This window comes from Vombatus ursinus, unplaced genomic scaffold, assembly GCF_900497805.2.
Source record: "Vombatus ursinus unplaced genomic scaffold, bare-nosed wombat genome assembly UNPS02014167.1, whole genome shotgun sequence".
NCBI classification, from domain to species: Eukaryota; Metazoa; Chordata; class Mammalia; order Diprotodontia; family Vombatidae; genus Vombatus; species Vombatus ursinus.
In genome coordinates this window covers 1,513,995-1,530,269 of record NW_020953945.1, presented here as the reverse complement: position 1 = coordinate 1,530,269, position 16,275 = coordinate 1,513,995, and the positions used below count along the sequence as shown (strand labels likewise).

At 57.9% G+C, this 16,275-nt stretch overlaps 1 protein-coding gene across 2 annotated transcripts in view; it reads left to right on the top strand.

Annotated features, from left to right (window-relative positions):
- Positions 1–15,677, top strand: part of SEPT5 (septin 5) — a 35,141-nt gene extending 19,464 nt beyond the window's left edge. The window contains exons 1-11 of one of the 2 annotated variants that reach the window (XM_027859397.1): positions 2,222–2,308; positions 5,982–6,078; positions 6,617–6,703; positions 7,715–7,838; positions 8,969–9,103; positions 10,816–10,933; positions 11,100–11,201; positions 12,151–12,247; positions 13,497–13,632; positions 14,549–14,651; positions 14,885–15,677. In XM_027859397.1, the coding sequence (XP_027715198.1) occupies positions 2,222–2,308; positions 5,982–6,078; positions 6,617–6,703; positions 7,715–7,838; positions 8,969–9,103; positions 10,816–10,933; positions 11,100–11,201; positions 12,151–12,247; positions 13,497–13,632; positions 14,549–14,651; positions 14,885–14,941 (1,143 nt within the window). In that variant the 3' untranslated portion in view covers positions 14,942–15,677. Of the gene's footprint in view, positions 1–2,221; positions 2,309–5,981; positions 6,079–6,616; positions 6,704–7,714; positions 7,839–8,968; positions 9,104–10,815; positions 10,934–11,099; positions 11,202–12,150; positions 12,248–13,496; positions 13,633–14,548; positions 14,652–14,884 lie in introns of those variants that run through there. The other variant, XM_027859398.1, reaches the window with a different exon arrangement.
- Positions 15,678–16,275: the final 598 nt, after the last annotated feature.

Sequence of the window (16,275 nt, the reverse complement as noted above, 5' to 3'; positions counted from 1 at the left end):
CAGGGCTGGGAGGGGCCTGAGAACAGGGAATATCAAAGCCAGGAGTGACCATATTCTCTCTGCCCTTGAGGAGCTCCCAGTCTTGAACTGACCAGAGAACCAGAGCCCTCCTGATACCAGAAGAGAAGCGCTGTGGAAGGTGTGGGATGGCCTTTGAGGTCTACAAGGGCTCAGAGAGAAGGGAGAAGCCATTGCGTGGCAGTCATCCTGATGGAGGCTCAGCTTGATCTTAAAGGAGGGGGAGGATGGGGAGAGGCATAGAGTCAACAAGCATTTATTAAGTACCTGTTGTATATCAGGCACCGGGCTAAGTGCCAGGGATGTAAAGAAAGGTAAGAGATGGTCCCTGCCCCCCAGGAGCTCCCAGGCTCATGAGGAAGACGATGTACAAATGACTGTGCCCCCAGGCCCCAGGCAGGGCGTTCGGGACATGATCTGCAGGGGGGAGGCCCTGGAATGGCGGGAGATCAGGACAAGCTTCCGGTAAAAGCTGGCGTTTGAAGGAAGCCGGGAGGCCCGGATGAGGAGGGGGACGTGTTTTAGGCCTGGGACACAGCCAGAGACAACGTCTGGAGGCAGGAGATTAGGAGCAGCCAAGAGGCTGCGTCCCTAGATGAAGGAGGGTGCATGTGCAGGGGGCCTAGGGGTGAGAAGGGGAGGGGGAGGTCCCGGGGCCAAACAGGATGTCATGTTTAGTCCTGGAGGGATAGGGAACCAGCGCAGTGTACTGAGTAGGGAGAGAGACATGGGCGGGGAGGATGGAGGGTGACTGGAGGCAGGCAGCCCCCCCCCCAGCAGCCACTGACATGTCCGGGCGTGATGCGATGCGCCCGTGTCACAGGAAAGGAGGGGGTATAGTCACAGAGTGCCGCACAGGGAAAATTGACAGGCCCGGCAACAGCTTGAACGTGGGGGGTGAGAAAATGAAGAGCCCAGGACGGCGCCGGCGCCGGATGGGAGCAGAGGGAGAGGAGGCGGCGTCCTGGACAATAATAGAAAAGTTCAGACGGGAGCGGGGGGGGGGGGGGGGGGGGGTGGGGGGGAGACACTGAGTCCAGTTCTGGCTGTGTTGAATTTAAGACGTCTACTGGAGATGTCCAATAGGCAGCTGGAAAATGGGTCTGGAGGTTCAGAGAGAGGTTAGGGCTGGATCCAAGACTCACAGCAGAGAGATATTGATCAAATCTATGGGAGCTGATGAGACCACCGAGCAAAATGGTGCTAAGGGAGAAGAGGGCCAGGGATAGAGCCTTGAGACAGAGAAGGAGAGGTTAGAGTGGTAGGAGGAGGAGGAGGAGAGAGACAGAGAGAGAGAGAGGGAGAGAGAGGAGAGACTGACAGAGACAGACAGACACACACACACACACAGGAGACAGACACATACAGAAACAGACGGACACACAGAGAGAGACATACAGAGAAGAGGAGAGAGAGGTGTCCTGAAGGCCTAGAGAGAAGACAGTATGGAGGAGAAAGGGACCGATACTTACAAAGGCTACAGGTCGAGGATAATGAGCATTGAGAAAAGGGGTTTGGTGCTGAAGCATCACTGACCTCTGGAGAGAACATTTGGGTGGGGTGGTGAGGTAGGGAGCCAGACTGCAGAGAGGTAAGAAGCAGGGAGGTGGTCTTTGAAGGATGGGCAAGATTAGGCCCACTCTGGGGCCCTGTGAGGTCGCCTAAGTGGAAAGTCAGGATCTGAACTCGGGGCCTCTGGATCCAATCAGTATTTTTTCCTATCATACCACACTGGGTGGTTCCAGAGTAAAGTCACAGGTTATTGGTACTTTGATTTAGAGAAGGCCATTGAGTCCAGCCCTCCCCCCCATTTTACAGATGAGGAAACTGAGGCACAAAGAGGGGAAGGGGCTTGCCCAAGAGTACGTGGGTGGTAAGAGCAGAGCTGAGCTTGCAGTCCTGTTTCCCAGTCCACAGTCTCTGCTTTTCCCAGTTGCGTCCCCTACCAGGACAGGAGACCTGCCCAAGGCCGGGTCAGGGGCTGGTTGCGTGCTGCAGTCTGCTTCCAGGGCCCTGGCTGTCCCACATCCAGCAGGCTCACTTGGGCGTGGGGGTGGGAGAGATAGGCAGCCTGAAAGCCAGCTCCCAGCTGTCAAGTGGGAGGGGGAGCACATGGGCGGGAGTTGGGGAGCCAGGCAGCCAGCCAGGGAAGGAGCTAGTGTGGCTGAGCGTGGCTGTGAGCCTGTCAGAGCTGCCGGCGGGCATGGACACCCTGGTTCTCCAGGACCACCTGGCTGAGCAGCTGCTGTCGCCTCGGACCCAGGCCCAGAGGAGGCTGCCCAAACTGAAGGTACTCAGGCCTGGCCCTGGCCTCGGGGGCAGTGAGGCCCACAGGGAGGAGCCTGAGGCAGCTGGGGGCCCGCTGAGGGCAGAGATGGAGCCGGGCAGCAGTGGGTTTCATTCTGGAAGATCAGGGTCTAAATCATGACTGTGTCCTCTCTTGTTTGTCAAGGGACGGGGCTGGAGTGCATGATGTCCAAGATGCCCCTGCCCCAAGCCTGTAACAGGATATGGGACTGGTCTGGGCAGGGCTGGGCCAGAAGAATATGTGGATGTGTGTAGATGGGAGAGTGGGGGTGTGTATGTGTGCCCATCCCGGCCTGTCTAGGTCTGTGGGAAAGGGACCCAGTCTGCATCTCCAAGCCTCATTCATTCTGTGATCGTACAATGTAGGGCAACATTGAGTGTAAGCCTTTCAGTTATAGAGTGGGAAACTGAGGCCTGGGGGGTGGAAGGGACGTGTGACGGTCCTGTGTTGTGCCTGGCCCGGGTTGTGAGTATGTCTCCTTGGAATTAGAAGACAGGAGTGGGTCCCAGGAGAGAGGACAGAGGCAGGGCAGGCCCAGAGGCCCCAGGAGGATGGGGGAAGGACGGGGAGCCGTGATCCCCTGCCTCTCTCCCACCCGGGGGCTGCTGGGGGCAACCTCCTCAGTCCTGCTGCCTCTGGCCCAAGCTGTCCCTGGGAGATGAGGCTGCGTGGGCTCTGCCGAGCAGGGGAGGATGGGCCAGGCCCGGGATGCTGCTGAATGGGCACTGGCTGGAGAGGTGAGCCCCGTCTCTGCCCCAGCTACGTGTGGACTGAATGGTCTCCAAGGTCCCTCCCAGCCCTGGTCAGTAATGCAATGATGAGTCCCTGAGAGCTGTGGAAAACCGGCTGGATGTGGAGCCAGGGCCCTGGGTTCAGATCCCAGCCCTGGGACTCGCTGTGTGACCTCGAGCAAAATTTCACCCCTCTGGGCCTCAGTTTCCTTCTCTGTAAAAGGAGCGGGGAGGGAGATTCCATCTTTGTCTAAAGTTTCTTCCGGTCCTCAAATTTGTTTTGTTTCCACCCCCAGGAGGGGAGGCTCAGTTTCCTTGGAGGAAGGGAGGTTGGAGTCAGACAATGAAGGACATTCGATGCCAGAGGAGAGATTTGCATTTTAGTCCTGGGGCTGAGGGAGCCACTGAATATTCTTGCTCGGGGTCGTGGCAGCCTCAAGCCGATGCCCTAGGAAGGCTATTTTGGCAGTTAGGTGAAGGATGAAGACAGGCTGGAGGCAGGGAGACCGTAAAGGCCTGAGGCTGGGACTGTGTTCCAGGCCAGAGAGGATGAGGATGGGAATGAGACTGGGGCTTCTGAGTGGAGAAGGGACCCGAGGCTTGCTCGTTAAATGCAAAACACTTGCTATGACTGAAGAGCCCCGAGAATGTCAGTTATGGCCGTTGTAGTAGTAGGAGTCTTACAGCTACCCGGGAGGTCACGTTGGCTTCATTTTACAGATGAGGAAACTGAGGCTCACTGAAGCTATGGCCCTCATCATCATGACCTAGGAGGTTCCCTTGAGCGTGTGTGTTCGTGCGTGTGTGTGTGTTCATGCGTGTGTGTGTGTGTGTGTGTGTGTGTGTGTGTGGTGTGTGACAGACACAGAGACGGAGAGGCTCAGTCCATGGCTTTGCATGTGTGAGCCGGGTGTATGCTTGTGTGGGCACGCAGCCCTCAGCGGGGGCTCCTGGGTTCTGTCTGTGCCAGTCTCTACGGGAACAAGGTCTCTGTGTGCTGGCCCCAGGGCTTCTGGCCTCCAGGCTCGTGAGGGAATCTGCCCTTGGCTATCTCTGGTCTCCTCCTAGTGTTGGGAGCTGAGAGAGAAGGGGGTCTTAGGGGCTCAACCTCTCTTCCCTGGTGGAGTTTTGAGGAGGGCCCCGCCTCAGCCCAGAGCTCGGGGCTCGTAAGCGCCTAATAAATGTTTTTGATTAACCCATTGATTGAGGGTGGGGAGTCGATGCCCACAGCCTGCCATGTGGGACCCTGATGTGGTCCAGCTAATGTCAGCAGACAGCCTAGCTTGTTTGGGGCCCATGAGCTTCTCGTGACAGAAGTGGGGATTCGGGGCAATTTTCGGCCCCCGAAGGCTGCACCCCAACGAGGAAGGAGGTCAGGTGGGCCCCTCCCCCACCTCCAAACCCCAGGGCGTCACAGCAGGCGGGGGCTGCGCTGTGGACCGGCGCAGCTGGCCTACTTTCTATATATATTTATCGCTCTGCGTCCCGGCTTCTCCCACACGGGCTTGGAGCTGGAGGATGGGACAGAGCGTCTCCTGCCCACCAGAGCCGAGTGGCAGCTGCTCCCAGGAGCTGGGACACTTGGCAGCCAGGGGCTTGGGGGTGGAGGTCTGGCCGCTTCTGCTGCTGCTGCTTCTTCCCGACCTTGCCTTCTAGGGGTGGGCGTCCTCCCAGACTCCTCGCTCAGCTCAAGGTCGGGCTCATGCTAGGTGGCCACCCAGCCAGGGTCTCTGGGGTCCGCCTGTACATAGCCCTGCCCTTGGGCTCCAGCTTCCTGAGGACACCCATCCCCTCCACCTTCCGGGGCCCTCTGACTCAGGAAGAGGAGGCTTTTCCCAGACTGGGAGCTCCCTGAGGGCAGGACCAGGGACCATGCCTTCCCCGCCCCCCCCCCCCCCCCAGCTGAGCAAGGGGCAGGAGCCCTTCTGCTGGCTGCTTCCTTACCCTGGGGCTCCAGCTGGGCACCAGCCAATAGGAGCTCAGGACCAGGGAGTATCAGGCTCTCCCTTGTCTATGGGACTTTGGGTGCCTGACAGATGACTGATTTTTCTCCCTCGGCTACAGCTCAGCCTACAGAATTGGGGACACAGTAAAATGACTTGTCCAGGGTCACACAGCCAGAACGCATCAGAAGCAGGCCGAGAATCCAGGGCATCCTGGCTCTATGGACTCTCTCTTTGCTACTTCCAGAGCTCACACTCGTAGGGGGTTCCCAAAAGTCTTAGTGCTTTTAAAGCTGAAAATACACATGGAGACTTTTGGGTACACCCTATATTAGGGGCCACTAGGGACGTCACAGTGGATAAAGTACCCTGGGCCTATAGTCAGGTAGAGCTGAGTTCAGATCTGGCCTCAGACCCTAACTAGTTGTGAGACCCTGGGCAAGTCACTTAACTGCTGTCTGCCTCAGTTTCTCCATCTGTAGAATGGGGATCCTAATAGCACCTCCCTCCCAGGGTTGTTATGAGGATCAAAGGAGATAATATTTGTAAAATGAATTGCATTAAAGGGTTCCATTATTCAAGGTTTGTTTACACAGGGCTTCTCATACATTCTATGTAAACCACTTTGCAAAATTCCAGGGGACAGGCGCCTTTTAAGGCTGCCCTCGGCACCAAGACTTTTGGGATACTCCATACACTGGTTGTAGTATTATCTGATTTGTTCCTCAGAGCAACCCTGGGAGAGGTTATTAACCTTATTTTACAGATGAGGAAACTGAGTCTCAGTGAGGTTGCCTGATTTGCCCAGCGTCACCCAGTGGGAAGGTGGCAGTCAGGACTTGAACCCAGGCCACGCAACTCTGAGCCCGCCGTTCCAGTCATGATGTCTTGCTGTACATGCATACATACGTATGTGTGTACATGTGAAGGCATGATCCCAACACCCTCACGCATCGCTCCCCTCTGCTGTGTTCCCTCCAGGACCATGACAAGCAGTATGTGGGCTTTGCCACGCTGCCCAACCAGGTTCATCGCAAGTCTGTAAAGAAGGGATTCGACTTCACGCTCATGGTCGCCGGTGAGCACTGCCCAGCTTGGCTGGATTCTGGGGGTGGCGCCTCCTTGGGGAACAAAACGCATCCGCGTTGGAATTCTGAAGTGTTTCTTGGGCCCTGGCTCCTGAGGTGGGAAGCCAGCCCGGCCTTGGCAAGTCTGATTAGTGGGTGTGGGGGGGTGGGGGGGTGGGCAGAGAGGACCGAGGCTCGAAGGAGGAAGATACAAAGTATCGGCCGGGGCTGGGAGGCCCTCCAGGAGAGGGTGGTGGTTGACAGGTTCGTCTTCGTCCTGTTCCTGGGGACGCTCCCTCCCACGCCCCTCTGCTTATGACCAGGCCCGGGTGGGGACTTGGGTCCCCCGGACCGGAGAGATCATGGGGAGGGGGGGGCCCAGTGAGGGTCGCCATAGCCACCGACCTCAGCCTGGGACTGCCATCCATCCCCTTGGGCATCTCTGGGCAGGCTCCTGCCTCGGTCCATCCCTTTAGGCCCCAGCTAGGCCTCAGCACACCGCAGCAGCCACCCTCCCTTTGTAACTGGGGTCTCCATGCTGTGCATTAGGGGAGTCCGGCCTGGGCAAGTCGACCCTGGTGAACAGCCTGTTCCTGACGGACCTCTACAAGGACAGGAAGCTTCTCAATGCCGAGGGTGAGTAGCAGCTTCCAGAGGACCTCCCACACCCCAGAGTCGCTGCCCCCGCCCCGGGCACCACCCTTTACAGACTCGGCATCCTCACTACCAAAGCTAGAAGGACATTAGCTCATAGAACGCCAGATGTAGAAGGGACCTTAAGGGAGCAGCCTATTTTCCAGATGGGGAAACTGAGGGAGAGGAGTGCGCAGAGTCAATGAGTCAGGGGCCCACAGCCCAGCCTGGCCCTTTCCCTGATCCCTGTCTTCTGGCAAGTGACTTTTTCCCCTCTGGGCCAGTGTGTACTCGGGGGGCAAGTGGGTGAGATCAGCCCCACAGGCAGAGGGAATGTTAATGGGATCCCTTTGGCCAGGGGAACTGCCTGCCCCCTGGAGTCTCTACAGCACCTGGGTCACGGAAGAGCCCGGGGCCTGGGTCCCTGAGAGTGAAACCTTCAAAGACCCCCCCTCCCCCCCAGACCTGACCCAGAATCCTTCCCACGCTGTCCCAGGCAATAGTCATCAGCCACGGAGGTTGGAAGACCTCCAGGGAAGGCAGCCCATTTCAGTTTGAGACCAGTTTGAGACCTCAGTTTGAGGAGCTTTCTCCTCACATTTTGAGCTGAGCTTTCTCTCTCTGCAAGCACATGGGCCCCCAACTTGCCACTGGCTCTGCCCTGGGGACCAGGCAGGAAGAGGCGGGTTAGAGCCAGCCCATAGTGAAATGAGCAACCAAAGGAGGGGAGGGAGTTTCCCATCACTGGAGGTCTGCAAGGCAAGGTTGGAGGTCCCTGCGCAGGTTGGACAGGAAGCCCCAGAGAACCCTTCCTGCAGTATGGGCCTTTGGGGACCTCAACAAGGTCTGCAGGCACCCCTGAGCCTTCCCTTCACTGGCTGAGGCTGTCCTGGTGTCTCTAGAGGCCCCTTGTACGGCACTGCCTCTGGGCCTTTGCCTTGGCCCGGCACTGCCTCCAGGCCCTTATCTACCCAACCTGGCCACTCTGTGACCATGGGCCTTTGGCTTTCTCAGAGAGAATCAATCAGACAGTCGAGATCCTGAAGCACACGGTGGACATCGAGGAGAAGGGTGTGAAGCTAAAGCTGACCATTGTGGACACACCGGGTTTCGGGGATGCTGTTAACAACACCCAGTGGTGAGTGCCGGGCCCTCAGGTGGGCGGGGGGGACTTGGGGATGACAGAGGCCACTCAGTCATGTAGCACATAGAGCTAGGGGCCCTGAGTCAGGAAGACCTGAGTTCAAATCCCACCTCAGATGTTTCCCAGCTATGTGACCCTGGGCAAGTCACCTGACTTCTGTCTGCCTCAGCTCCCTCATCTGTAAAATGGGGATAATAATAGCACTCGCCTCCAAGGGTTGTTGTCAGGATCCCATGAGGTTGTCTTTGTAAAGCACTTTGCACACCTTGAAGTAGATAGAAATGCTAGTTATTACTACTGTTGGTGTTGTTATTAGTGAAAAGAGCCCTGGAGTCAGAGGTCATGGGTTCAAATCCTGTCTCTGCATTGTACTGCCACTATGACTGTGGGCAAGTCATGGTGCTTGGATGGGACTCAGTTTCTCCCTCTGTAAAATGAGGAGGCTAGGACTGGATTGTGGTGGAGATGTAACTCAGTGGTGGAGGTCCCATCCCCAGCATCTCTAGAGCATCGGCATGTGTGAGACAGTAGAAAGGGTCTGGGTTCGAATCCCAGCTGTATGACCTTGGGAAAGTCCTTGCCTCTCCCTGGGCCTCAGTTTCCTCATCTGTAAGATGAAGGCTTTGGACTCTGGACCCTTCTGGACCCACATCTGTGATCCTCAGACCTCAAGGGTTTGTCCTAATTCTAAATCCCATGGACTCGATCAGATGAGAGACAGAGGCCTCCAGACCTGACTTTCCCAAGGGAAAGATTTCCTCAGGGGGGGGGGCCAAAACAAGTGGACAAGGGGTGCGTGTATGTGGGGGAGGAGGCAGGGCTGGCCAGGGTCCAATCCCCTCTGTCTCCATTGGGAGGATCCTGAGTCATGCTAAGGAGAGCCCCGGTCTGGGCAGTGTGGTTGAGTGGAGAGAGCCCTGACAAGAGGACCGTGGGGTGAAACGTGACCACCATTTATGAATGGCGCAGCCTTGGACTAGTCCCTTTCCTTCTGGGCCTCAGTTTCCTTTCCTGTAAAACGAAAGAATTGGGCTCAGTGACCCTGAAGGCCCTTGTAGCTCTGGGGGGCAGGGGCAGAGGGGGCTGCCAGGGGCCCATGCTTAGGGAATACCTCGGCCCCCCAGCTGGAAGCCCATCACAGACTACGTGGACCAGCAGTTTGAGCAGTACTTCCGGGACGAGAGCGGCCTCAACCGCAAGAACATTCAGGACAACAGAGTCCACTGCTGCCTCTATTTCATCTCTCCCTTCGGGCATGGGTGGGTAAGCGTGGCGTGGCGTGGCGTGGCGTGGGAGGAGGGAGGGGCATACTGGGTGGGGAGGGACAGAAAGTAGATCTTTGTTAACTGAAAAGGAAAAAGGAAGACATGGAGTCGGGATGACCTGGGTTCAGATCCTGCTTCTCCCCCTCGCTGGCTGTGTGACTGTGGCCACATCCCTTCCTCGGCCTCAGTTTCCTCCTTGTACCGTGATTCCACAGACCCACTTCCAGCCAGAGAACTGATGGACTCAGAGGGCGGACAGAAGGCAACTTTTGGCTTTCTGTCCTTCTCTTGTCTTTTTTTTTTTTGGCGAGGCAATCAGGATTAAGTGACTTGCCCAGGGTCACACAGCTAGTATCTGAGGTCAAATTTGAACTCAGGTCCTCCTGACTCCAGGGCCGGTGCTCTATCCACTGCGCCACCCAGCTGCCCCCTCTCTTGTCTTTTTGGAGCTTGGCTAACGTGGAAATGTGCTCGTTACAAATACACATTTGTGATAGGTTTTGATTCTCTGGCCTTCTCACTGGGAAGTGGGGGAGAGAGTTTGGACCTGGGAGAAAAAAGAATGAGAAAGTCTTTGTGCTTAAAAAGAAAGAAGGAAGGAAAAAGGAGCAGGTCCGTCTGCATGACCCCTAGGGCCCTTTCCAGTTCTGAATCTCTGTCCTCGTCCTTCTGGTTCTAATTCCTGTGATGTGCCCCCATCCCACACTAGAGGGCCCTCCTCCCCCCACACCATGGCCCCCAGCCCCCAGGCTTGTCCTGTCCATCCTGTAGGACTGCCCTGCTAGTCCCAGCCCACCTCCCTCCCCAGGGGTCCAAGGCTGTGCGACTTTACTGGGGCCGGGGCGCCTCCCTGGGGAAGAGGTGAAGGAAGTCGTCTTTTGACCAACCTGTGGAATGAGGACAGAATGACTGGGGGTCTGGGGCCTTCTGAGGCAGGGAGAGATCCTCGTGTGAGGCCCCCGGCCACTCTGCAGCTAATCAGAACAGTGGGTACTCGGACCCTGACCACCAGTCCCCTCACTCCCACACCTGACAAGGGCTGCCCCAGCCTCGATTGAAGTCTCCGGTGAGCAGGAGCTCACCACCTCACCTCACACTCAGGTCCACTTTGAGACAGCTCTGACCGCCCGAAGGTTTTCTAGACTTCAAACCAACATTTATCTCTTTGCTACTTCCCCTGAATGAATGAATGGGTGTGTGCCCTGGGCCCGTGTCAGAGCTAGAAATGAGAATGGCCAGCTGGGACGCACCTGGCGGGAGGGCCGAGCAGGCTGGTGAAGGCGAGAGCCCAGATCCTGACGCAGGGGAGCCCCACCAGAGCTTCCAGGAGTGGATGGATGAGGGATTAGCTTTCTTCTGCCTGGGCCCAGGACCAGGACCAGGGCCAGCGGGGTGGGGGGAGCTGCCAGGAGGGCCTCGGTCTCGGTATCAGGAAAAGCTTGCCCACAACCCACTTCCCCAGAGGCCGGGGGGTGCCTGCTGAGGCATTGGGCTCTGCCTCCCTGGAGGTCTCCCTGCACGGGCTGGTCGCCCACCTTGTTGGGACTGTTGTAGGACAGTATTGTTCTGATATGGGGTGTGCCAGAGCACCACTGGGCTCCCTTCCAGTCCCGATATTCTCTGCTTCTGTCTCTTCCCTGAACCTCAGTTTCCTCACCTGTCCAATGAGCTCCCTGCCAGCTCTAATGCCTCACTTCCCATCCCAGGTTGAGGCCAGTGGATGTGGAGTTCATGAAGGCCCTTCACGAAAAAGTGAACATCGTCCCTCTTATTGCCAAAGCCGACTGCCTCGTCCCAGGAGAGATCCGAAAACTGAAGGAGAGGGTGAGGCACTCCCTGGCCCCCCATCCCTGAGGGTCCCAGAAAGTGGGGGCGAGGGCCGGGAAGAGATGGGGCCGAGCGGGGGATGGTCAGACTTTCAGGGTGGAGGTGATAGAGGCGGGGAGGGTGGTAACCGGGCTCGGGCCTCTGAGCTCAGTCTCCGGCCTAGATCCGGGAGGAGATCGACAAGTTTGGGATCAAGGTGTACCAGTTCCCAGACTGTGACTCCGACGAGGACGAGGAATTCAAGCAGCAGGACCGAGAGTTAAAAGTGAGCAGGCCCGATGACCCCTGTCCGCTGGGCTACAGGCCTGGGCCTTCTCGCCTGGGCTTGGAGCACTGCTGTCCTCCCCGGCCCCAGCCTGGTCACCTCGTGGCCTGCCCTGGTCACCTGGCTGGCCTGGCCTAGCCTATCTCCTAGGGGACCCATGCGGTCCAGGGCAGAGCTGGGTCCAGCCAACACATGTGTCTCCTTAGCTGCTGCTCTGGGCCCTGCAGGGCCTTCCTTCTGTGGGATCCCCAGGGGAGCGAGGAACAGGGCTCTTTGTCAGTCTCCCTAGCTCCTCATAGGGCTGCTCCCTGGTCCATCTCCAGACCCGCAGGGCCCTCGTTCAAGAGGTCAGTCCGCCTGCCTTTGGCGAGCGCTCCCCTCTCCTTGGAGCCGGGGCCTTTGGGCTCCCCCGAAGCAAACCGGGCCTCTGACGGCCCCTTGCTTCCAGTCTATGGGAGGCAGGGTAGAGGTCCCTGTCCCAGAGGGGGTGGCAGGCAAACCTCGCTTAGAGGGCAGGACGTGCCAGCCTGGCACCATCACACTCAGCAGGGGCTCTGAGGGATCTGGATGGGGACCTTGATAACACGGGGGGGTGGGACAGCACTGGGGAAGGGGGTCCATAGCTCAGCAAAGAGGGCTGTGTTCCAGAAACACCAAGGGAAAGAATGCTGGGTTTAGAGCCAAGCAACCTGGACTCATGTTTAGTGTTATCTCCCCATGTGACCTTGGGCAAGTCACTTAATCTCAGTTTCTTCAACTGTAAAATTGGGGGGTTGGACTTGAAGAGCCTTGCAGTTCTAAATTTCTTACCTAGGACCCCACGTCCTTGGTGAGGATGGGGCTGGAGAGGTGGGACGGAGCCCGGCTGTGGGAACCTTGAGGAAGGGAGAGGGAACGTGGGGGCTCTGCCTCGTCCTGCGCCTCCTCTCATTGTCCTCTGTCCCCTTAGGAGAGTGCCCCCTTCGCCGTCATAGGCAGTAATACCGTGGTGGAGGCCAAGGGCCAGCGGGTCCGGGGGAGGCTCTACCCCTGGGGCATTGTGGAAGGTGAGTGGCTCTGTTTCTGTCCTGGGAGAACTGCCCCAAGCTGGGGCCAGGGCCAAGGATCCTGGGTCCCTTCAGGGCCCCTTTCAGCATGCCTCCCTACACTGTCCTGGTCCTGCTATCCCACCAGGGCCCCCCACCCCCAAGCAGTCTGCCCCTATTTATGGCCTGTCACTAAAATAAATCCTAATTCTCCTTTCCTCAGAGACCCCTGGAGGAAGCTGATGAGCTCATTCATACTAGTGTCAATGATTGATAATAGCCAGCTTCCTGTATAACACCCTAGCCTAGGGGAAATTGTCATTTTGAAGATTGGGGGTGGGGAAGAAACCCAGAGAGGCCTGAACCCAAAGGAGTGAGTCCCTAATTTCAAGTTTAAGGCAGAAGGAGATATTTGGGGGTGGGGTAGAAGGCCTTTGAATTACCCCTACCCAGTATACACAGCACCCCCATTGTGGTGACCCTGGGGAGAGGGGCTGTCAAGGGATGTGTTCTGTTTCAAAGGGTCACCGTGTCAGAGCTGAGAGAGGCCTTAGAATAAGGGATGTCAGGGCTAGGGAGGGGCCTTAGAACAGGGGAATGTCAGGGCTGGGAGAGGGCCTAGAACAAGGGATATCAGGGCTGGGAGGGGCCTCAGAACAGGGGATGTCAGGGCTGGGAGAGGGCCTAGAACAAAGGATGTCAGGGCTGGGAGGGGCCTTAGAACAGGGGATGTCAGGGCTGGGAGGGGGCCTAGAACAAGGGATGTCAGGGCTGGGAGGGGCCTCAGAACAGGGGATGTCAGGGCTGGGAGGGGGCCTAGAACAAGGGATGTCAGGGCTGGGAGGGGCCTCAGAACAGGGGATGTCAGGGCTGGGAGGGGGCCTAGAACAAGGGATGTCAGGGCTGGGAGGGGCCTCAGAACAGGGGATGTCAGGGCTGGGAGGGGGCCTAGAACAAGGGATGTCAGGGCTGGGAGGGGCCTTAGAACAGGGGATGTCAGGGCTGGGAGGGGGCCTAGAACAAGGGATGTCAGGGCTGGGAGGGGCCTTAGAACAGGGGATATCAGAGCTGGGAGGGATCTTAGCACAGAGTTGAAGCCCTTCATTTTACAGAGGACGCAGTTGAGGCCCAGAGCGGGCAAGGGCCGGCCCAAGGCCACGTGGGCTATGGCTGTGTCCAGGACAGGGGCAGATTCCCTGGGAAGGGGAGCAGGGGTGGTCGGGGGGAGAGAGAAGGTCCCAAAGGCTCAGCCTCCCTCCACTTCCGGCAGTGGAGAACCAGGCCCACTGCGACTTTGTGAAGCTTCGAAACATGCTGATCCGGACGCACATGCACGATCTGAAGGACGTGACCTGTGACGTGCACTACGAGAATTACCGGGCCCACTGCATCCAGCAGATGACCAGGTGGGGACCCTTATGGCGCGGCAGCGGCAGCTGGCGGGGCCTGCCCCTTCTCTTGCCTCAGTTTCCTCTCTGTTCCACCCTTCCACACCACCACCAGGTCTGGTCCCTCGTGGCCCACAGCCCCCAAAGGCTGCCCTGGGTCAGTGGAAACTGGGCAGAATTGGCCAGGATGGGGAGGAATCCCACCAGCCCTGAGGGGTCGGAGCAGAGCTGGGCGGGCCGCCTGCCTCAGGCTCTGGTTTGCACTCCATTCAGCCAACTTTTTATTTTATTTTATTTTTTGGGGGGGTTAGGCAATTGGGGTAAAGTGACTTGCCCAGGGTCACACAGCTAGTGAGTGTTATATATCAGAGGCCGGATTTGAACGCAGGTCCTCCTGACTCCAGGGCCGATGCTCTATCCACTGGCCACCTAGCTGCCTCACAGCCAACATTTATTAAGCACCTACTGTATGGGTGCCCTGAACTGGTCATTGGCAGAAAAATGAAGTTTAGATAATTCTGTTCTCCTAGCAAGGGAAGCTGGCCAGAGGTGTAGTGCGCCGATGGGCTGCCACCTGGGGAGGTAGTGAGTTCTCTGTCATGAAAAGTCTGCAAAAAAAAGGCAGCTGGGCATCCTTCACTCTCCTGGGAGGGGGAGATGGAATGTGATGGACAGAGATGGGGAGGCAAGACCAAGTCAATGGAACTTCGTGTGTGTGTGTGCGTGTGTGTGTGTGAGAGAGAGACAGAGACAGAGACACAGACGGGGGGGAGGGAGAGGGAGAGAGACAAAAACAGAGAGAGGGAGGGAGTTGGAGGGAGACAGAAGGGAGAGAGAGACGGAGACAGAGACAGAGAGAAGGGAGGGAGGGAGAAGAGGGAGGGAGGGAGAGAGACAGAGAGAACTGGCCCCCCCATTCTTTTCTCCTCCCCAGCAAACTGACCCAGGACAACCGGATCGAGAGCCCCATCCCCATTCTGCCTGTGCCCACCCCAGACACAGAGACAGAGAAGCTGATCAAGATGAAGGATGAGGAGGTAAGGCCCTGGGGAGTCCTCTGCCCCCCCAGGGTCCCCAGCTTCCCCCAGCTGCCGGCCGTTGAGGGCCCTCCTTGGGACGGGGTCATCTCCCTGCCCCCTGTCTTTAGCCACCTCAGCTCCAGGCCCGCTCTCTCTGGGAGGGGAGGTCTTAGGGTGTCAGAGGGAGGCGCAGCATGGCTCCTGGGGTCTCTGCAGGCCTCACTCACCCCGTTTCTCTGTCCCCTCCTCAGCTAAGGCGCATGCAGGAGATGCTACAGAAGATGAAACAGCAAATGCAGGACCAGTGATGCTGGGGTGACTTGGGGCTCACCCCAAGAAGGCCCTCCTCTGCCTCCTCTGGGGGGTGAGGAGGCCAGGCCCTCCTTGCTGTCTAGAGGCTCTCCATGTGGGAACCCCCTAGGCAGACCCCTAATTTATTCTCAGCCTGTGCCGGCCGGCCCAGAATAGGGCCAGATGCTCCCTGTGTGACTCAGGCCTCCTGGGCTAGGCACCACCCGCTCTGAGGCTTGGGTGGCAAGGAAGAGAATGGCACGGGGCAGCTAGCCCCCGCCTTCGCCCGGCCCCTCTCCCATCTAGGGGGCTGAGGCCTCGCCAGCCATGCCTCGGACCTAGGCCCAGCTCCACGTGCCTCCCTGCCTCGTAAGGACCAAGGCCTGTCCTGGGCCCCCACTCCCCATCACCCGGTTCCCTGTAGACTTGGGGGTGTGGGGAATGGTCAGGCTCCCCCTCCTGCTTCCTTCCTCCCTTTTTTCCCTCCTAGGGCCCCCCTTCTCCCCCCTGCTGGGAAGGGGGGGGGACTATGGTGCAGGCAGATAAGGGCTATGTGGTTCCCCCTCTCCCCCTCGACCTAGCCAGCCCTGCCTATTTGGGGAGGGGAAAGGCCAGAGGACATATAGGATCATGGGAATGACTGCCAGAAGAGACCTGAAGGGCCTTCTAGCCTATGCCTCTCATTTACAAATGAGGTGTCACAAGGCACAGAGCAGTGGCTCTGGAGTCAGGAAGACCTGAGTTCAAATGCTGCCGCAGAAACTTGCTAGCTGGGTGACCCTGGACAAGTCCCTTAACCTTGTTCTGCCTCAGTTTCCTTAACTGTAAAATGGGGATAGCAGTAGCACCTACCTCCCAGTGTCGTCGGGACGATCACGAGTAATATTTATGAACCTAAAAGCACTACAGAGATGATAGCTTTTATTCTTAAAGATGGGGAAACTGAGGCCCAGAGAGGGAAAGGGACTCGATCAGCGTCCAGAGGTAGTAAGGATTTGAACCAGGTCATTTTGCTCCACACCCAGAGTACTCCTGCCAAGTACCCTGCCCCTTCCCCTCCTGTCAGTACCCGGGTCCAAAGCCCAGTCTTCAACACCTAGACACTCGCGCACTCACACACTCACACTCATAGCTTGGCTTCTGCCCATTCCTGGGCTCGGGCTTTTGGGGTGGGCCTCCTTGCTCCCCAGCAGCCCCTGAGCCCTGGGATCACCTTGGGGGGGGGAGCAGGCAGGGGGCCCCTGAAGCTTAGGGAGCTGCAGAGCCTGGCGGCTAGGTAGATCCTTCCCCCTCTGGGCCTCCTAGGCTGCTCAGGCCTCTGGTCATCTCCCTAATGGGTCAGCCTGGGGGA